This window comes from Eucyclogobius newberryi, unplaced genomic scaffold, assembly GCF_026437365.1.
Source record: "Eucyclogobius newberryi isolate DKJ021-1_F unplaced genomic scaffold, fEucNew1.0.hap1 SCAF_3, whole genome shotgun sequence".
NCBI lineage: Eukaryota > Metazoa > Chordata > Actinopteri > Gobiiformes > Gobiidae > Eucyclogobius > Eucyclogobius newberryi.
Genome location: NW_027315945.1, coordinates 2522141 through 2544985, shown reverse-complemented (window position 1 = coordinate 2544985; position 22845 = coordinate 2522141). Strand labels below are relative to the sequence as shown.

Below are 22845 nucleotides of genomic sequence, written 5' to 3'. Positions count from 1 at the left end.
AATGTGACCAAGATGATTCAGTGTCTTCAGTACATGAGATGCACCTGTGAGACGTCCAACTGTCCAAGGGCCAGTGATTCTGGTGTTTGTTTATAGCATCAGAAGCACGAGAGACAATGTCTCTGCAGATGGACAGAAAGCTTGAGTTCAATCTGGCCTGATACTTCTTGTAATTCGCCCAAAGTAGGATCTTCTGATGCTCCCACTGTCCAGGCGAGCAGGTTAAACAGTTCTTGAGGCACAAATTGGTGACATTAAACTCCTCAGAAGTAGAGGCCACGCCCACTGAACACCTGGCTTTTGTTTGACAGCAGAGGACAGTGTGTGGAGGAGGTCACAGCAGAGGAGAGTGTGTAGGAGGTCACAGCAGAGGAGAGTGTGTGGAGGAGGTCACAGCAGAGGACGGTGTGTGGAGGAGGTCACAGCAGAGGACAGTGTGTGGAGGAGGTCACAGCAGAGGACAGTGTGTGGAGGAGGTCACAGCAGAGGACAGTGTGTGGAGGAGGTCACAGCAGAGGACAGTGTGTGGAGGAGGTCACAGCAGAGGACAGTGTGTGGAGGAGGTCACAGCAGAGGACAGTGTGTGGAGGAGGTCACAGCAGAGGACAGTGTGTGGAGGAGGTCACAGCAGAGGACAGTGTGTGGAGGAGGTCACAGCAGAGGACAGTGTGTGGAGGAGGTCACAGCAGAGGACAGTGTGTGGAGGAGGTCACAGCAGAGGACAGTGTGTGGAGGAGGTCACAGCAGAGGACAGTGTGTGGAGGAGGTCACAGCAGAGGACAGTGTGTGGAGGAGGTCACAGCAGAGGACAGTGTGTGGAGGAGGTCACAGCAGAGGACGGTGTGTGGAGGAGGTCACAGCAGAGGACAGTGTGTGGAGGAGGTCACAGCAGAGGACAGTGTGTGGAGGAGGTCACAGCAGAGGACGGTGTGTGGAGGAGGTCACAGCAGAGAACGGTGTGTGGAGGAGGTCACAGCAGAGGACAGTGTGTGGAGGAGGTCACAGCAGAGGAGAGTGTGTGGAGGAGGTCACAGCAGAGGAGAGTGTGTGGAGGAGGTCACAGCAGAGGACGGTGTGTGGAGGAGGTCACAGCAGAGGACAGTGTGTGGAGGAGGTCACAGCAGAGGACAGTGTGTGGAGGAGGTCACAGCAGAGGACAGTGTGTGGAGGAGGTCACAGCAGAGGACAGTGTGTGGAGGAGGTCACAGCAGAGGACAGTGTGTGGAGGAGGTCACAGCAGAGGACAGTGTGTGGAGGAGGTCACAGCAGAGGACAGTGTGTGGAGGAGGTCACAGCAGAGGACAGTGTGTGGAGGAGGTCACAGCAGAGGACAGTGTGTGGAGGAGGTCACAGCAGAGGACAGTGTGTGGAGGAGGTCACAGCAGAGGAGAGTGTGTGGAGGAGGTCACAGCAGAGGACGGTGTGTGGAGGAGGTCACAGCAGAGGACAGTGTGTGGAGGAGGTCACAGCAGAGGACAGTGTGTGGAGGAGGTCACAGCAGAGGACAGTGTGTGGAGGAGGTCACAGCAGAGGACAGTGTGTGGAGGAGGTCACAGCAGAGGACAGTGTGTGGAGGAGGTCACAGCAGAGGACAGTGTGTGGAGGAGGTCACAGCAGAGGACAGTGTGTGGAGGAGGTCACAGCAGAGGACAGTGTGTGGAGGAGGTCACAGCAGAGGACGGTGTGTGGAGGAGGTCACAGCAGAGGACGGTGTGTGGAGGAGGTCACAGCAGAGGACGGTGTGTGGAGGAGGTCACAGCAGAGGACGGTGTGTGGAGGAGGTCACAGCAGAGGACAGTGTGTGGAGGAGGTCACAGCAGAGGACGGTGTGTGGAGGAGGTCACAGCAGAGGACAGTGTGTGGAGGAGGTCACAGCAGAGGAGAGTGTGTGGAGGAGGTCACAGCAGAGGAGAGTGTGTAGGAGGTCACAGCAGAGGAGAGTGTGTGGAGGAGGTCACAGCAGAGGACGGTGTGTGGAGGAGGTCACAGCAGAGGACAGTGTGTGGAGGAGGTCACAGCAGAGGACAGTGTGTGGAGGAGGTCACAGCAGAGGACAGTGTGTGGAGGAGGTCTCTCCTTGTCTAGTCCTGAAGTCACATGCTCTGGACTTAAAGGGACATTGTCTGTTCCTGAAGATCCTGAGTCACTTTCTGATGCAGAGTCTAAATCATCTAAAACAGTCCCAGTTGAAAGTGTTTCCACAAACACAAGTTCACTCTTACTCCTCATATTTGGCTGATGAAAGGTGATCTGAGGATCATTTGCTTGAATCTTTGACTTGAGCTGGTCGTTCCTGTCATTAAAAAGTATCGGTGAATGTGATGTACAATAATTCTGTGGAATGCTGGTGAATGAGATTTCAAAGAAAAAAACATTGACTTCAGATAATTCCCAGGTCAAGGCCCATTCCTACAGAACTGCATTGATGATGCTCCAATGTGTTTTGGATTAGGAACATTTTTCATGGAGCCACAAGTTCATGATTCAGTCCAAAACAAAATCTTAAAATTGAGGCTCTTTGAAAAGGACTTTTTCCTGAGCCGAAAATCTAAATCAATTCAATAGCAAAAATATTTCTTTACTACTAGTTATATTCAATAATTCTCTAAACAAAATGATGATGAGTTTACCTGTAATTGGAGGCATCCAATGGCTCGAGCTTCTGCACAATTTTCTGGAAGGTCTTTAGAAGACTTTAGAAGAACTTCTTGGTTGTTCAAAATCCTCTTGATAATGACAGTATCACAGAATATCTTGTATGAGACGTCAAATGGCTTTCTGTCTCTGTAAAATGCATCATAGAATGACGCTTAGTTTACAAGTAAATAACACTAGTCAATAATTAAAGCAATGTCTAAGGAAAATAAGAGCCTTGGATAAAAACATCAAGATTCAGTGGCTTGATTAAATTTAAATATTCCTTAACAATTCCCTCAGCAAAGTGTAATTCTATCAGGTGTAAGTTCATATTCTATGAACAAAATATTTGGAGGATATACATGTCTCATGAATACATGCCTTCCTGTTTCAGACTGATTCTTAGAAAGGAATTGAGTAAATGTTCTGTAGCAGCTGTAGTGATATCTGGCCTCACAATCTTTCCCACGGATCTGCATCAACATTGTCTCATCGTGCTTCAGCTCTGCTGCCTCCCCTAGTTGTCCTGAAAAATGTCAAATGTAAGGACTAAACCCACTATTAATACAAGTACAATGTATAAATAATCCCATGTTTAATACAAGTACAATGTATAAATAATCCCATGTTTAATACAAGTACAATGTATAAATAATCCCATGTTTAATACAAGTACAATGTATAAATAATCCCATGTTTAATACAAGTACAATGTATAAATAATCCCATGTTTAATACAAGTACAATGTATAAATAATCCCATGTTTAATACAAGTACAATGTATAAATAATTCCATGTTTAATACAAGTACAATGTATAAATAATCCCATGTTTAATACAAGTACAATGTATAAATAATCCCATGTTTAATACAAGTACAATGTATAAATAATCCCATGTTTAATACAAGTACAATGTATAAATAATTCCATGTTTAATACAAGTACAATGTATAAATAATCCCATGTTTAATACAAGTACAATGTATAAATAATCCCATGTTTAATACAAGTACAATGTATAAATAATCCCATGTTTAATACAAGTACAATGTATAAATAATCCCATGTTTAATACAAGTACAATGTATAAATAATTCCATGTTTAATACAAGTACAATGTATAAATAATCCCATGTTTAATACAAGTACAATGTATAAATAATCCCATGTTTAATACAAGTACAATGTATAAATAATTCCATGTTTAATACAAGTACAATGTATAAATAATCCCATGTTTAATACAAGTACAATGTATAAATAATCCCATGTTTAATACAAGTACAATGTATAAATAATCCCATGTTTAATACAAGTACAATGTATAAATAATCCCATGTTTAATACAAGTACAATGTATAAATAATCCCATGTTTAATACAAGTACAATGTATAAATAATTCCATGTTTAATACAAGTACAATGTATAAATAATCCCATGTTTAATACAAGTACAATGTATAAATAATCCCATGTTTAATACAAGTACAATGTATAAATAATCCCATGTTTAATACAAGTACAATGTATAAATAATCCCATGTTTAATACAAGTACAATGTATAAATAATTCCATGTTTAATACAAGTACAATGTATAAATAATTCCATGTTTAATACAAGTACAATGTATAAATAATTCCATGTTTAATACAAGTACAATGTATAAATAATCCCATGTTTAATACAAGTACAATGTATAAATAATCCCATGTTTAATACAAGTACAATGTATAAATAATCCCACTATTAATACAAGTACAATGTATAAATAATCCCATGTTTAATACAAGTACAATGTATAAATAATCCCATGTTTAATACAAGTACAATGTATAAATAATCCCATGTTTAATACAAGTACAATGTATAAATAATCCCATGTTTAATACAAGTACAATGTATAAATAATCCCATGTTTAATACAAGTACAATGTATAAATAATCCCATGTTTAATACAAGTACAATGTATAAATAATCCCATGTTTAATACAAGTACAATGTATAAATAATCCCATGTTTAATACAAGTACAATGTATAAATAATCCCATGTTTAATACAAGTACAATGTATAAATAATCCCATGTTTAATACAAGTACAATGTATAAATAATCCCATGTTTAATACAAGTACAATGTATAAATAATCCCATGTTTAATACAAGTACAATGTATAAATAATCCCATGTTTAATACAAGTACAATGTATAAATAATCCCATGTAGGCCTAGTAGAGACAGACGGGTCTGGACTACCACTACTAGTCAGCTCAATCCAAATGTATTTGAAGTCTGCTGTGGCCTTAATGTGCCTCACTTACAAAAACATCACAAGTTTTGATCTACTTTTGCTAGAATGTATTATTATTTTGAGTGACAAGGGAAGAAAATAAATAAAATACATTAAAATAGTGAACATATATCTACAAACATTGGAATACGAGACTGAAACATTCGAGATATTCCAAGATTTAATTACACAAAAATACAGACTTATCGCAATTTTCTGTTTCTGCTTTGGACAATTTCTCCTTCACTCTCGTCCGCTCCACCGTTGTAAATCTTTCCTTTTTCAGACAGACTTCAGGAAGAATTGCTGAATATCCCTGAATTTCGCATTTCGAACGCAATCTCTCAGGGGACGGTCCTGTCTCAGGGGACGGTCCTGTCTCAGGGGACGGTCCTGCAACAGCACTGTCTCAGGGGACGGTCCTGCAGCAGCGCTGTCTCAGGGGACGGTCCTGCAGCAGCACTCAGGGGACGGTCCTGCAGCAGCGCTGTCTCAGGGGACGGTCCTGCAGCAGCACTGTCTCAGGGGACGGTCCTGTCTCAGGGGACGGTCCTGCAGCAGCACTGTCTCAGGGGACGGTCCTGTCTCAGGGGACGGTCCTGCAGCAGCACTGTCTCAGGGGACGGTCCTGCAGCAGCACTCAGGGGACGGTCCTGCAGCAGCACTCAGGGGACGGTCCTGCAGCAGCACTGTCTCAGGGGACGGTCCTGTCTCAGGGGACGGTCCTGCAGCAGCACTGTCTCAGGGGACTGTCCTGCAGCAGCACTCAGGGGACGGTCCTGCAGCAGCACTGTCTCAGGGGACGGTCCTGCAGCAGCACTGTCTCAGGGGACGGTCCTGCAGCAGCACTCAGGGGACGGTCCTGCAGCAGCACTGTCTCAGGGGACGGTCCTGCAGCAGCACTCAGGGGACGGTCCTGCAGCAGCACTGTCTCAGGGGACGGTCCTGCAGCAGCACTGTCTCAGGGGACGGTCCTGCAGCAGCACTGTCTCAGGGGACGGTCCTGTCTCAGGGGACGGTCCTGCAGCAGCACTCTCTGGAAACAATATTGATATAGCTTACTATTCATGCACTTTTTGCATGCAAGTTTTCATTTTTATTTTGATATCGTATCATCATCATTATTGAAAATGAACATGACGACATGTCCCCAATATTTTCCCTCGGCCTGTAAGATAACATAGCTATTGTTAGTCATAGAAATGCATTTTAACTTATTATTTCCTATACATTTTGTTAGACAAGACGTCACGACTGCCACTACTACTACATACGTCTGTTCTTTTAAATAAAACGAGTTGTGTAGCATATATAAGGTGTACTCACCAGTATGATCTGTTTCTTCAGTCTCTGCTTGGCATAGAACAGCTGTCTTTTGTCAGTAAAACGTTTGTAGCAGGAGGGATGAGAGCAGGAGGGACACTCACTCTCCAACATGTGTACGATGTGCAACACGGCGTTGTTCTCTCCCGTTCAGTGAGATCCACTCTTTTGCGATCGTCCTGAATGTGTCCCATCGTGTTTGAGTCATAACGCGGGTATTTTCCACACAATCATCTACAATATGCAAACAGCACGCAGGATGCTCCTCTGGATTCGGCGATGCGCGCTGCCGCCATCGACAGGGCGTCGCCATCTTTGTTTACAAAAAGCTTCACTCTTGTAGTGTAAAATTCCGACATTCAAAGTCGAAATGCAAAATAAATACAGGATTTCTGTTTGAGGAAACTTCAGGTAAGCAGCTGCTGTGCTACATTTTCAGAATATGTTAAGAGATTCTATTTCCCAGGACCCTGGAACGGAACGACAAGATACAGAAGTTAGCCGATGGCCTCTGGTGATCCAAGTAAAGTTCACCACAGGCACATTTATAAACTTTGTGTCACAGCTAAAATCCTTAAAAATCTAGTTGGAAGACATTTTAGACACTAATGATACTTTATATAACTCTCAGTCCGTCTTAGAAGATGTGGGTGTAATACCTCATTCATCCACTCGTGTTCCACCGTAGAAAAAGATTCAGATTCATCATCTGGACGCTAAAAACAGAGTCCAGATGATGAATCTGAATCTTTTTCTACTCTGGTTTTAGAAAGAAACATAGTATGGTCCCAACTGCTCTTACAGTTTTTTACAATTGAATAAACACAATTTTGATTGTTTTGTTTTATTTAGCACAAACACCTTAGCTCCTTTGCAAAATGAATGGCTCATAGGTGTGGTCATTTGGCTCATAGGTGTGGTCATTTGGCTCATAGGTGTGGTCATTTGGCTCATTGGTGTGGTCATTTGGCTCATTGGTGTGGTCATTTTGCACATGGGTGTGGTCATTTGACGGTCAGTGCTTTAGAATTGCAGAAGTGACATCTTGATATACTTCTGTGACTTGTGTCTAAATGCACACAAGTGTGTTTAGTGTCACTGTGTGTGTTGTTCTGCACAAAGTGTGAACTGACTTATTGTGTTACATCGGCTCAAATCTGGAACAGAGTTTTGCTCATTGAGTGTGAGGTTTGGATAATTGGGCAAAACTTTAGATTTTAGTGTTTATTCAATTGTAAAAAAAACTGTAAGGTTCTAAATAAGGCTGGAGTGGGATGGTACCAGTCCATATATGGTGATAGTGTTTGACCAATGACAAACGCACCACCTGTGGGAGAAAGAAGGGCAAAGAAAGAAGTGAGCAATACAATTGATTGAGTTTCTGTTTTTCAATTTGCTCCCAAAATTGAGAAAAATGAATACATTAAATAATAATAATAATAATAATAATAATAATAATAATAATAAATATAGCCGCAAGCAGCAATGATCGGCCCTCGCCACGCCGCCGCCACGCCGCAAGAGGAGGGGGCGCTTACGCGAAGCGCTCGCCCACTTCCAAATGGACTGCGCCCATTCACTCATTGTTGACTATTTCTGTCATAGCAGGAGTAAGTATGCATGATCCATGCCTTCGGCATGGGCTAGTCCACTGTACTTGCCAGGGGCGACGGGGTCGGACAGTTGAGCAATAGGCCCTCCGCCCTGCTGGGGCTCGGGCCTAATAATATTCCGATGAGAAAACAATGTTTCCCATTTTTCAAATGTCATAAACTATACATTTTCGGAAAGCGCTCGCGCTTTCCTACCTCATGGTGTGGGTCCCTGATCACTGACGGGTACTTTCGTTAATTTTAAGTGGGCTCCGCCCACTTTGTGTTTTTGCCCCTCTAAACAGTAATAATGTTCAATTTTTGCATTACATGCTTATATGAACCGAACATGCAAGAGATGGGGAACATATTCGTGAGCTACTTAGCACAAATGAGTGCTTTATCCCAATTTAAAGAGCTTGTTTAGTGCGTACTTTTGCACTTTTGTGTCTCCCTTAAAAAAGAGTTTTTGATCTCAATGGGATTTTACCTGGTTGAATAAAGGTTCATAAATATATCAATTAGAAATAGGAGCATTGCCATAGCAATTCACATTTTATAGGACACAATCTTATGCCAAATTGACTTTTTTGAGCTTTTAACCAAGTTCTAAAGCCCGACAGAATTCAGGCTCAAATATGCTCTACGTATGCGATGTGTCTGCTCACCGCATATGGACCTGTAGCTGTGGAGCTGTACATGTGCTGACCACTGGGGACAGTAGAGAACACAGTGGAAGCTCAACTTTATGTTGAGTGATGAGAACAAGCTGTTTCTTAGTTTCCTTGGCTCTTTTCCAATAAATGTGATCTAAAAACGGTGCCGCATAGTTTGTTTATCTTTTGCACTTTTTCTTCAATTTCAAATTTGATTTTGAGCACCCTCTGGTGGTCATTTACCAGAGCACAGGCCTGACGTTAGAAACGGTTAGAAGTATAAATGAAGCTAAGGTGACGACGCTTGGAACGCTTAGAGCTGTGTCTGTACAAAGATTAAGCATAAATGACCCTTTAGACACACGTCTAAACTGGACAAGACAGAACACTTTTTAAAGCCGCGGCCACAGGGAACACGTGCCAACCCCAAATCCAGCCCGATGCCCATCCCAAGCACTTGAAAATGGTAGAAATTCGTCCTGACCCGGAATGACGGGTCTCAACAAGTTCGGGTAAAGCTCTGACCTGGAGTTGCCTTTCGCTTCATTCACACTAGTTTCATTAGTCCTGTTTAGAAAGTCCTCTCCCTGTGAGCTCCGAGACAACTGAGACATCCGAGACAACCGAGACAACCGAGACAACTGCTGTTGTGATTTTGGGCGTTACAAAAATAAATTGAATTGATTTGAATTGAAATGAGGCTCAAAAACACTCTCCTGGTGTGTGGCAGGGCTCAGAGATCGCCTGTGTTGATTCATTGATTTTGATTGGGAAAAAGTTCACTTAGACCTTTTATTTTACTTTGTTTATTTACTTATTAGGAGATTTTTGAGGAAGGCAAAATGTTCAGGTTTTATTGGACAAATTCAGAAATGTCGACCCCAAAATTGTGTTTCATTTTCATTTCATTCTACTACATACTAATTCTATTTTTGTGAAGCTCACATACAAGTTTGAAGCTAGAAAATTACAGTCAAATTATCTTTTCCATCGTTTGTTACAGAAAATCAAACTATCGGACATTTCTGAACACATTTATATCCTGCTTTTCTACCGTCATGGCACTCAGCGCTTTACATCACACATTCACACACCAGTGTTCGCAGACACTGGGGGCGAGGCGGGTTCAGTGTCTTGCCCAAGAACACAACGGCAGTATTCACCAGAGAGTGTGGGTCAGTAAGACATAAACATGTCGATCTGACGTCAGTTAACAATATGATATATGATATTTAACTTTTTCACCACTCAGAATGGTCGGCAAATTCATTCTTGTAATTGTTACTCATAATGATTTAATTGTTAAAGCATAAAAATTGCATCATCAACATTTCATTTCTTTCTTGTTACCAATAATCGTGATTAATCGTAAAATCCAAATATTTCCCCGCACAATAATTAAATCTAAAAAATGTGATAAAATTGTGAAGCCGGCTGTCGACAAAACACAGAAACATGTTTCCACTAAATGGTCGAGGCTTTGATTCAGAACCGAGCGTAAAAAAAACAGAAAGACGGAGACAAGTGGGAAGAAGACTGTACACACAATGCAGCTGCCGTAATGACTGCTGGTAACCATGGCAATAATTACAGAGAACACAGACATGATGCTACACACGGCCAGGAGGAGAATAGTGCCGATAGAGGACAGGGGACGTGGAAAAGGAGACTAGAGGGATTGGGAAAAGATGACAAGAAAAAAAGAACAAGAGAAGGAAATGGATATGTAGAAGACACAAATCAAGAAAACAAGAAGAGAAGAAAGGAGGAGAGGAAAAGAGGACAGAAGACAGAGGAGGGGACAGAACACAGAGGAGGAGACAGGACAGAACGCAGAGCAGGGGACAGAACACAGAGGAGGGGACAGAACACAGAGGAGGAGACAGGACAGAACACAGAGGAGGGGACAGAACACAGAGGAGGAGACAGGACAGAACGCAGAGCAGGGGACAGAACACAGAGGAGGGGACAGAACACAGAGGAGGAGACAGGACAGAACACAGAGGAGGGGACAGAACACAGAGGAGGAGACAGGACAGAACGCAGAGCAGGGGACAGAACACAGAGGAGGAGACAGGACAGAACGCAGAGCAGGGGACAGAACACAGAGGAGGAGACAGGACAGAACGCAGAGGAGGGGACAGAACACAGAGGAGGAGACAGGACAGAACGCAGAGCAGGGGACAGAACACAGAGCAGGGGACAGAACACAGAGGAGGAGACCACAGGTGAGACAAAAGGGAACAGGACAGACGAAACGGTGTTTGCGTTTGTGTAGAACCGCTCTGTGCTTTTGCGCCTCCGGTGAGGACATTCTCAGCACAAAAGAGCTGCCGAGTCTCTAAGCGGAGCCTGGAAAAAGTTCTCTCAAGCTCACAGTCGCCATGGAAACTGCTCTCCACTCTCTACACAATCAATTCTCGTGTCAGCTCAAGTCACCTGTTTCTAAGCGCACCCATGCTTTCCCTCCTCTCTCAAGAACATGTCAAACCTATGCATTCTAGAAGAGGCTGATTGTCCCCACCTCCGGCGACGAGCGCATTAGCTCGTCGCCGGTCCATGTGGCGGTTAATGGAGAAGGCGGGGCCGTAGCAACAAGCACCTCCCCCTGGCAGTGTACTGTGAAAGAAAGAGAAAGAGAGAGAGAGAGAGAGGCTGCTGCAGAGATTTTCAAGTCCAGCCCTGACAGCAGACGCATCATCTGCACCTCACGGACTTTTCACGGAGAAAAGAGGCAAACTTTTAATGAAATTAATCAGATTAGGTTGTTGATTAGTCAGCTGTGATGTAAGAGGTGTTTCATTTATAAATATATTGCAAAAAGCTTTGGGAGGAGAGAAGAAACTTTTGCGGTGAGGTGATGTCAGGTGAATTTTGGACTTGTTGAACGATTCTTGCTCTGGAGAAGTCGACTTGGGGCAAAGTGGACTCCTGGACGCGGATCTATCTTTCTACAAGCACTCTTTTTCATACCGTTTGACGAAAACCCATTTAGTATCTTCTCTCTTGTGGACCAGGCAATGTGACTTAAGCACAACATCATTCTTCCATTTTGGTGATGGACACAGCAGGATGCCAGCGGACTTGTGACTTTGGGATTGGATGCGTTGCTCGGGGTGAAGCATGTTCAGAAAGCTTGAACCTGTGGGTTACCTGAGCGGCCGGGAGCAGGGCAGCAGGGGCAAACGGAAGGGGAAGGGGGCTGTTGGCAATAGGAGGGGCCGACGAGACAGTGCAGGAGGAGGAAGAGGAAGAAGAGGAGGGGGCAGCCTGGTGAAATGCTGGCTCTCGGTGTGGTTGACATGCTTGAGCTATGTGCCCTACTTTACCATGTCAGCCGGTTGTTACAGGCTCTGGCACATTGAGGTTGTTCTCGTGAACTCAGGCGTCCAGGAGGAAGCTGCCAGGAAGCTCCCATGTAGGGTCCCTAGCCTTATTGTTCGATATATGTAAAGTTCAAGCATTTCATTTCATGCATTCAGATTAAAGGACTGAATTTCGGTGTTTTGGTATATTTTGGCTTTAGTCATTGTGAACCAGTCATACATTAGTTTGGCAGAGTTTACGCAACACTACCAGCCACACTTCTGTAACTGGAGTGGGCTGAGTCTCCTGTTAAGGATGGAGTTTGAACCGGCTACCCCCTGGTTGGTAGGCAAACACCACAAGTATAAAGTTCTCCTAGCCTAGTTTGTTAATTCCCGTAAAAAGAGCCTCTAGTGCCTGTAGTCCTGTGCCTTTTGGGTTTTCCCTAACTATAACAGCACATTTTGGGTGACGTTGCATTGGCGCGGTGCACACAAGCTGCTCCCTTTGGACTCACCTGTCCTACACCGACAAGCCCCCTTTGGACTCACCTGTCCTATACCGACGTGGCGCTACAGAGGAAAGTGATCGCACTTACAGTTTTGCTTGGATTAGCAGTGGTTCCAGATGAGCCTCATGTACAGAGACACTTTGTCAAGGCGGCTGGACAGAGCCCGGCTAGGCCATGGCCCAGGTAGGACATGATCCTGTCTCTCCTTGCATTATGCCAGGCATGTCCAAACTATGGCCCCGGGGCCAAATGCGGCCCTCAGAACAATGTTGTTCAGCTTCCTGCTAAGATGGTCCAAACAACAAAAAGTAGTATTTTTTACAGTAAAATTGGAAAAATTCAAGCATTTTGATGTTATACCAACCTAATATTAATATTTCAAGTCTTATTAAAGGTGTGGCGGCTCATCAAAATGTCAAATGCAAAATTTTGAAGGATTCACTTTCAAATTTGACATTGTTCGGTTGTTTGTGGCCCTCTGTTCCATATAAGTTTAAAAATGCGGCCCTCGGTGAAAAAAGTTTGGACACCCCTGCATTATGCAAAATATATTTTTTGAACTTTTAACCATGTTATAACATTGTTCCCTCATCAAATAACATAGCTGGAGTTGTGTCTAGCTTCCATCTAGCTTCTGTAGTCATTCCTGATTAGGAGTTCATCTTCTTTTCAAAATGTTCAAATGTCCCCGATTTGTCACGTCTCCTTTGCTGTTTCAATTCACGTTCATTGCAACAGCATGTTTACATCACATGTCAGGAGCAAGCTACCTTGTTTTATTTCCTCAAGGTAATTTCAATTGCAGCCAGTAGATGGAGTACTAACATCAACCCTGATGAGGGAACTCCTTTCTGGTAGAAAGCAACATATTGTTTTCAATGTATACCTTATTTTAAGTTCTAATGAGATGCCAAATAAAAGCAAAGGAACAGGAACATGTTTAAAGGCCAATAACAGTACAATACACACAATCATTTGTGTCCTTGGTGCCACTCGAGGTTGAGTGGATAGCACACATGCCTGTGACATGAGTTCAAATTTGACCCAAGAAATGTGATGAAGGTCCTTCCCCAGTCTCCCCCAATTTCACTGTCCTGTCCAATAGCTAACTTAAAAAGACATGTGTCCTTTAAAAAATGTACCTGTCTGTTGCTGGTTAACTGGTGCTGTGAGATTCACAAATTGAAATGTTTGAAAGTGACATTTATTGGTCCAGGTTCATGCAGAAATTGGACACGAAAAAGACCTGACAAGTGTATTCCTTGGTGGGTGGAAAGTACGATAGTAAAAGTTCTGTAGTTAAACACAATGTTTAGTTATCTGTACTTTACTTAATTACATTCCACTTTTACTATCTGTACATTACTAAACTGGATTGAAAACTAAACATATTTTTTATTTCATTTGAGACTGGCTTGTGGTTATTTTGAGCAATTTCACTGTGACATTTGTTTTAAAGCTTATGAGTTTAAAGGAATAATAGAGGATTTTTCACCGATTTGAGAACTCAAGCAACTGGTAGTCCGTTTTGAGCATGCGCTCATGCACCACTCTCACCCCCCCTCCTGTTCTTTCCAAGAGGCCGCCTCCCATCAGACCTCGTGCAGAAGCACAAACAGCCCCGCCTCTACACGTGCGTTTGTTTATTACCACGACAGATCTCATCATCTCTCGTCTTGGCAGATTTACGTCTCTTCTGAGCTGGAACACAGTCTTTCTCTGTGTCATGTTTGTAACTGAAGGAACTCTCTAAACACACACCGACATATCAACCACACATGTGCAGCCAGGGAAACGTGCTGCTATGGGAACGAGGCTGCAGGTGTGCAGTAGCACGCAGGGAAAGACTGACATGTGGGAGAACTACTCAGAGGTCCTCGCCACGAGGAAATGAGACTCAGATTGCGCGCCAAAAATCCTCTATTATTCCTAGTACAGCATATGTAGAAAAAGCTTCAGTTGTTTCATCTGGACTCAGTTTAGAAAAAATAGACGTTTCGACTCTCATCCAAGAGTCATTGTCAATAAAAGAATTTAGGCCGGGAACTCCGACATTTATACTATTCAGTGGTAAGTCCAGCCCATTGGGCGGGCCTACATGAAGTGAAAAGAGTTGTTTGTTTCAACAGAAACTTACCCTCTTGTTTCTAACGAGCTAGCCTATTCAGTCCTTTAATGGGCTATTAGTATCCCCTTTGTCTTTGTGTGACCCTGGCTCACTAACCCTGAGGACCTGATTAGCATCCGAATGTCCTGGACCTGGTCCTCTACCTCTCCAGGGGTTCAAGATTCCATTGTAGACTACAGGAAGGTTGAATCTTAACCCTCCATTTCTGTTTAACAAAAATAGCTTCCTTAACTCCTCTTTCAAACCATCTTTTCTCCTGCTTAAAATCTTCACCTCATCGTCTTCAAACGAGTGGTTAGAGGCTTCAAGATGGAGATGCACGGCACTCTGAGGTCCTGAACTTGTATTTCTTCTGTGCTGATAGAGCCTCTTGTGTAGAGGCTGTTTAGTCTCACTATGTACCGTTCTTTATAACTTTCTTCACTGCATTGCACAGAATAAACTACATTGCTCTGTTTTTGTGTCTGCATCTTGTCCTTAGGATGAACCAGTTTTTGTCTTGAAGTGTTTCCTGGTTTAAAATAAACAGGGACTTCATGTTGTCTAAAAAATTCTCTGCAGTTTTTCCGAGAGGCCAGACACATAAGGGATAGAAACACCCTTCCTTCTCTGTTCAGTTTCCCTTTTGTCCTGCTTCTTGGTTCTCTTCACTCTGTTGAGAGCCCAAGCGGGGTAACCACAGGCTGAGAGGGCATTTCGGACGTGTTTTTCCTTTTTCTTCTTGCCCTCTGAGCTGAGTCCATTATTACCCCCAGATTTCTAATTTGATTTGTAGGTTTTAGAGCGAGACTCTGGAGATGACCGCTAACACTTTCTCTTTGTTTCTGTGGCCAAAAACGATTATTTCAGTCTCTTCTGAGTTCAGCTGGAGAAAGTTGTTTTGCCTCCACACACTGATCTGTTGGATGCAGTGACAGAGTGAATCCACTGGTCCATATTCACCTGCCGACAGTGAAACATAGATCTGAGTGTCGTTTGCATCATTGTGATTGATAGGACACATTTTCACTGCGTATCAACTGACCTAACAGCAGCATGTAGAGGTTGAACAGAAGGGGACCCAGGACTGACCCTTGGGGCACTCCACAGGTCAGGGTCATGTGGTCTGAGACACAGCTACCAATTTCAACAAAGTACTTCCTGTCTTCCATATAGGACCTTAACCAGTTTAGGGAAGTGCCAGTGATGCCCACCCAGTCATCTAGTCTCTGTAAGAGGGTCACATGATGGACAGTGTCAAAAGCAGCATCAGATCTAACAGAATTAAGACTGAGGCTTTGCCCGTGTCAGTGTTCAGGAGGATGTCATTTGTCACCTTGACAACAGCAGTCTCAGTCACCATGACAACAGCAGTCTCAGTCACCATGACAACAGCAGTCTCAGTGTGATGAGGTCTAAAACCTGACTGAAAAACATCAAATGAGTCGTTTATTAAGAGGAAATCTGTGACTGTTGTAAACAACCTTTTCAAGGACTTTGCCCCAAAATGGCAGATTAGAGATGGACCTGTCCTGACTCAGGACTGCAGCATCAAGACTGCTCTTCTTTAGGAGAGGCTTTATGACCACTCAAACACATTGGGAATGTTCCAGATTGAAGCAACATGTTGACTATGTGAGTGAATGGTGCAAGTAAACTGTTCAGCACAGACTTTAGAAATCTGGAGGCTCACACATCGAGGCAGCATGTAGATGAACTCAGACTGGTGATGATCTCATGGACAGTTTTGTCAGTTACTGGTGCAAAGTGAGTTAGCTCTAAGTGTCTTGGTGGTTTTAGGGTAATTTTTTTGCATTGTGGGATTTATAGAATTTTTAATGCCCTGAACTTTGTCATTAAAGAATAAGGCAAACTCATTACACTTGATGTGGAAATGAGTTCTAACGGCAGCTGAGCTGGAGGGTTTGTTCATCTGTTACTGTGGCAACAGGACACGCAAGTTGTTACTGCAGCTTCCAATTATTTCAGAGAAATATCTTTCCCTAGTTCTACATAAGATTAGGTTGTACATGTTCAACTTTTCTTTGTAAATCTCTTTTTGAACCTGGAGCTTTGACTTGCGCCATTTCCGTTCGGCCCTGTGACACTCCCTTTTCTGTGCCCTAACCCAATCATCATGTCTCCATGGCAACTTCTGCTTATTTTTTAACCATTTTAGCCTTCATAGGGGCGATGGTGTCCAGAACATTCAAAACACTAGATGTAACAGAGTTCAACAAATCATTTACATTAGAACATGAAACATTTTCAAAGTTGATCATTTCCATAAACAGTGCACCTGTCAATCACTTATGTGTCTCCTCTGAACAACTGCAGGACCAACCGGAGGTTTGGGAGAAACAGACGGGTCAAAGAAGACACAGAAATGATCAGACAGAGCAACATTGATCACATTAACATTTGAAATATTTACCCCCTTTGTAATTATGAGATCTAGAGTGAGCCCTCTGCTGTGGGTGGGGCCTCTCACATGCTGAGTAAGACTGAAGGTTTCAAGGACAGCATCAAGCTCTTTAGCGTTTCTGTCACAAATATTATCAACATGCACATTGAAATCACCTGTAATGACCAAACCATCAAAGTCTGTGCATACAACTGAAACATCTCAGTAAAATCATCAATAAAACGTTGTCAGTGTTGGAGAGGCTTGTAATTATTTCATCTCTAAAGACAGCACAGACTCCACCCCCTTTTTTGTTTTCTCGTGAGTAAAGTTGGGTGGAGGAGATTCTATCAGAACTACATTTCCTGCGTTTTTGTCAAGCCATGTTTCAGTTAAAAACATAAAATCAAGATCATAAGAAGAAATAAAATTATTAATTAAGAGTGATTTGTTACATAAGGATCTGACATTTAGCACAGCAAGTTTCAGACTAGTTTCAGTGACTGGGCTTTATCTTTTCACAGGGAATATGAATCACATTTCTCAGATTGGGCCTGACTCGCATTTTGTTTTTCCATCTGTGTGATGATGTGACTACAGAAATAGCACTAGGGGGGGCTCTTTTTACATAGGGCCCCGGGTTGGTTTGATTTTTAATATGACAATAAGTCCCGGCAACGCTGAGACCCAGTGCATCCTAGCTATGGGAAATACCAGGTGAAAATTTAAAGTGTACGTTCAATGGCAGGGTAATAACTGCAGAGCAGACCCACCATTGCTTGAAACTGAAAGGTACTGGAAAAGCATATGAGGAAAGGAGATAACACATAACAGCGATGCACAGTGGCTGATGGATCTAAGTGCGGACCACAACAAACTGCCCGAACAGAATCCAGTTATCATCACAGTGGCAGACATCCAAGAAAAAGAGTCTTAGGTATGAAAAACTGGACAGCACCAGGCCCTGACATGATTCACGCATACTGGCTAAAGAAACTCACAGCACTCCAAAAGCGCCTGGCAGCACAAATGAATCAGCTGCTAAGGGATAGGACTCACACTGAATGGCTAACCGAAGGGAGTACCATCCTGATCCTGAAGGATCCCTCCAAGAGTACAGTCTAAGGGCACGGTTGGCCAACTATTTGCCAATAACCTGTCTGTCCACAACATGGAAGCTCATGTCAAGCATCATAGCACCTAAGATAAGTGGGTACATGGATCTAAACATGTGCAAATACATGTATAGATCTATATATGTGCAAATACATATCTCAATGACACATATTCATGTGCAATTACTGTCGTGATCACATGCAATGGTATTTATGTATTTATTTATTTATTTGTCTATGGGAGTTTTTATTTATTTATAGGAGATCTTCTACTGAAAGTGTTTTTCAGACTTCCTATAAATGATCTGTTCTTCTGTATCTACCTCTGTATCTACCTGCGTTGCACCAATGAAATTTCCCCATGTGGGACAATAAAGGAATATCTTATCTTATCTTATCAAAGCAAGGGTCATCAGCAAGAAAGCATATGACTCAATGCCACATACATGGATCACATGGAGCTGCCTGAGGTCACCTGCCTGAGCCTTTTTCAGAAGAAGCCCCTGCTGCTCAGGTGGAGCTCCGAGAGCATGTGATGTGAGAGGACCAGGTTTTGCTTCTCACTCACCAAGAGTGAGTCTTGCTCAAGAGCCTCTATCCAATGGTTATTGCAGGGGGTCCCCAGAGTATTGTGCGGTCAGAGCGTCAAGCCATACAAGTATTTACTTGTATAAACTGTTCAGGGAGGTTGTGGTCCTCTCTCAAACTGTTCTTTAAAAGGTAAAACTCTCAAACAAATACTCGTAAACTAAGTATAAGATAAGATAAGATATTCCTTTATTGTCCCACATGGGGAAATTTCATTGGTGCAACGCAGGTAGATACAGAGGTAGATCCAGAAGAACAGATCACTTATAGGAAGTCTGAAAAACACTTTCAGTAGAAGATCTCCTATAAATAAATAAAAACTCCCATAGACAAATAAATAAATAAATAAATACCATTGCATGTGATCACGACAGTAATTGCACATGAATATGTGTCACGACAGCACATAGGTTGCACATGAATTTCACAGTAATTGCACATATGACAGAATTGCACATGGTTAGGTCAGTATTGCGAGTGTTCAGGACTAACAGTTTTTGTTATAAAGTCTGACAGCAGCAGGAAGGAAAGACCTACGGAACCTTTCCTTCACACATCGAGGGTGGATCAGTCACTGAAGCTGCTCTCCAGAGCGGACAGAGTGTCCTGCAGGGGACAGAGCGTCCTGCAGGGGGCGACACTCATGGTCCAGCATAGATGAGAGTTTAGCCAGGACCCTTCTGTCCCCCACCTCCTGCACCGAGTCCAGAGCACAGCCCAGGACGGAGCTGGACTTCTTGATGACTTTGTCCAGCCTCTTCCTCTCCCTCTCTGTGATGCTGCTGCTCCAGCAGGCCACACCTACAGGAGCTGATGCACCACAGAGTCGTAGAAGGTCTTCAGGAGTGGCCCTGTCAGGAGTGGCCCTGTCACTCCAAAAGACCTGAGTCTCCTCAGGAGGTGGAGCCGACTCTGGCTCTTCCTGTTCAGTCTGTGTTATGAGTCCAGTTTGTGGTTCAGATGAACACCAGGTCCTTGTATGAGTCACTCTCTCAATGTCCCGTCCCTGGATGTTCACTGGTGAGGGGGCAGTAGGGTGGCATCTGCGGAAATCCACCACCATCTCCTTGGTCTTCCCCGCGTTGGTGAGGAGGTGGTGATGAGGAGGTGGGAGCATGGGTATGGTTTTTTGTTAGAAATAAATCCTACTATTTTTTTATAGTAAGGACGAAGTTTTAGACGGGGGGGCGGGCAAGTTTCTGGTTCATGCAGGAGGAAGCATTGCTCTTTAAGGCATGTATTCAACCCTTCATTGAAAAATGTAGCTTTGTATGAGTCTGTACTGGACCGAGAGAAGAATGACAACTGCTGCACTGACAGAAACTGAAGGTTTGAGGAAAGGGAGAGGAAAGGGAAAGGTTTCATCCTTTCCCTTTCCTCTCCCTCTCCTTTCCCCCTTCTTTCCCACCAACTTCCCTCTCTCCACTCCCTTTCTCTCACTCTCCTCCACTTTATATTTTCCCTCTCTCCTCCCTGTCCTTTCTCCCATTTCTTTCCCTCTTCTTTTCCTCTCTCCTTCCTCTTTCTGCTGCCTCTCTCTCCTCTCCGCCCACCTGTTTGACCGTTTCTCTGCTGCTGCTGCTGCTGCTGCTGCTGCTGCTGCTGCTGCTGCTGCTGCTGCTGGTGCTGCTGCTGCTGCTGCTGCTGCTGCTGGTGCTGCTGCTGCTGCTGCTGCTGCTGCTGCTGCTGCTGCTGCTGCTGCTGCTGCTGCTGCTGCTGCTGCGCCCACACTCGCTGCTCAGCCTGGAAGCACATTCACAGTGTTTAGCTATAGGACTGTTCTGACATTTTGAACTGGATGTAATCATTTAAATTAATCAAAATAATAATAAAACATTTATTACATATTTTATAACAGTATTCTCCTCAGCAACATCAAATATGTGACCAGCTGTCTTAAAACCAGGCACAAGTCTCCCCAGAGACATTTTGAGTTATTGAGTCATATATTTGAATAAGTTGTGGTCATTTGAATGTATACACCTCTGAAAAACTTTTACTGAGAAAACTGCCATGAAAGATTTCCTCACCTGAGTCACAGGTAGGACAATTGTGCTAATTTGCATCTCATTGAGATAAGCCCCTCCCCTCCTCACATTGACTGTTTTTGGTGCATTCAGAAAAAACTTAGAATTAAGTCATGTTTATTACACTAATCGCAAAAGGTAACAATCTACACAAACACAGAGTTGAGTGAAATGTTATTTTCACGTTAACAAATCACATCTACCATCCAGAAGTCGGAGTTGAATTTATAAATACAATTTCAGCTTTAGCTAATAATATTAGCTCTATATGAGCAGATTGCCAGTGTTAGATGCACCGTCACTGCCAGTGTCTGTGACATTCTCATCTATTTCATTCTTTGTTTTGCCACAACTTCAAACTCACTCCTTTGCCGTCCGTGCATTGTCCCTTTAATATTAGAGGCCTTATTTATCAATAATTTCCAATTAGTCTGCGCTCAACAGTTCCAGCCTGAAGCAGTGTTTTAGCTTAGCTTAGCTTAGCTTAGCTTAGCTCCGGTAGCCTAACTCGACCCCCAAAAGTCAGCGTTAAAGCCATCCTTTAGAGTAAAAGTACCTCAGTTCCGTTGCAAATGGATCTCTGCGAGACCAATAATGCAAGGGTCCAGTGCTGCAGATCTCGCAGCGCTAAACAGTGCTGCAGCCTTTTAGCTTAGCTTAGCTCCGTCCGGCTCCGGTCAGAACAACAACAATCACAAAAAACTAACAAACAACCATAAAACACACCCCGCATGACCCACACAACCCACGGGTCAAGAAATACAGAACAACACGGAAAAATAAGCCGCAGAGAGAACGATAACAACAACAACGAGCTAGCCGAGTTAGCCGCGAGCTAGTGCATGAACAAACAACACAACATAGCAGGGGTTGTATCTTGTGACTACTTACGCCATGAGGACGCGGCACTTTTGTCTGAGACATTTGGTGGATGTAGTAGTGGTAGAGTCATAAGCTCTGGAGAAATGAATGAAACGAAAGTGTCTCCCGAGGTGAACATGTAGCTGCTGCGAGGGCATTATGCTGCATAAGTAGCCGTGTGCTTTGCAGCTGATTGGTCGAAAAATAACAACACTGCGCTGCTGGAAAATAGGTGACACCCCCGAGCGGAGCACGTAAAAGAGCCGAAAACTACCCATATTTAACAGCGTAATGTGTACTTTTAACTTTTAAGACAACCAATACTGTTATCTGAAACACGGAGTGGCTTCTACGTGACTTCAACCTGAACATTCTGCAAAAAAACGAAAATCACTCATTAAAGGAAAAAAAAAAACTTAAAAGCTCTGTGTCTCCGTTCCGTCTGCGCTGACTTGTGGCGGGTTTTACGGCGGCGGGTCACATAGGTTCTCTATTCACCTCTGGTGCAGGACAGATGTGTGGCTGCTCTTCTGCTACAGGGCATCAGGACTAGGCCTCACTATTGGTGGTTCAGTGGTTACCACTCTCACCTGAACGTATAAGGTCTCTGCTGTTTTTTATTGTGGTATAAGTCAACTAATTTGCACTGTCCCTGAGATAATTAAATACAAAATCTGTAGCATCTTTTGTTGTTTTTGACCATCATCCTGCCTAATGATCTGGCGATGGTCCCACTTCCTGCACGGACAGGTGCCTGCAGGTGCACTGACTTCAGATAATAGTCGGTTTGACTGGCTTGTGTTGAGTTCAAACTGAATGCCAGTTTTGTGTCAAAATCATGTGAAATTATTTCTATTTTCAGGGATTTACACATTTGAAGACCACTTTAGTTTTCACATAATCGATTGGAGCTAGCCTAGTTTACCACTTAGAAGTATATTTATCATTGGGAAAAGAACCACATACTAATTTGCGGTCGCACTTTTAAAAGAGAAGTCTCACTGCTACAATCTACAAAAACAACATTTGACTGTCAGTAGATGTGATGCAATTTGGCAAGACATAAACAACATAAATTCAGTAAACGCCGAATGAATGATGAAGGAGGTGGCAGGACATACACTGCAGAATGAAAGAAAAGGGAGATTTTGATAATGCATCTGTATTAAAAATGGCGTGTCCTTGCATTTGCAAATAGTCAAAATCCAGAAACAAGACGCGATCAAAAAAAGCAATGAAAGGAAAGAATCCACCGACATCCAACTTGTCAAATTTGACAGATTGCAAACTACAAGAAAAGATAAGTTAACCTAGCAAAGAGGCTCCGGAAGCAGGTCTGTGAGCGTACGTCCTGCAGCCTTTGGCCACTGCGGACCAAGCAAAGCGGCAGTAGAAGAGAAACACATAATCCTGGAACAAATACAA

At 43.4% G+C, this 22845-nt stretch overlaps 1 protein-coding gene across 12 annotated transcripts in view; it reads left to right on the top strand.

The window, feature by feature from the left end:
* Positions 1-22845, top strand: part of syngap1b (synaptic Ras GTPase activating protein 1b) — a 324464-nt gene that overhangs the window by 136545 nt on the left and 165074 nt on the right. The window contains exon 1 of one of the 12 annotated variants that reach the window (XM_072460143.1): positions 12342-12501. The exons of 10 other annotated variants lie outside the window; for them this stretch is intronic. In XM_072460143.1, coding sequence (XP_072316244.1) covers positions 12435-12501 — 67 coding nt within the window. In that variant the 5' untranslated portion in view covers positions 12342-12434. Of the gene's footprint in view, positions 1-12341; positions 12502-22845 lie in introns of those variants that run through there. One more of the 12 variants, XM_072460142.1, reaches the window with a different exon arrangement.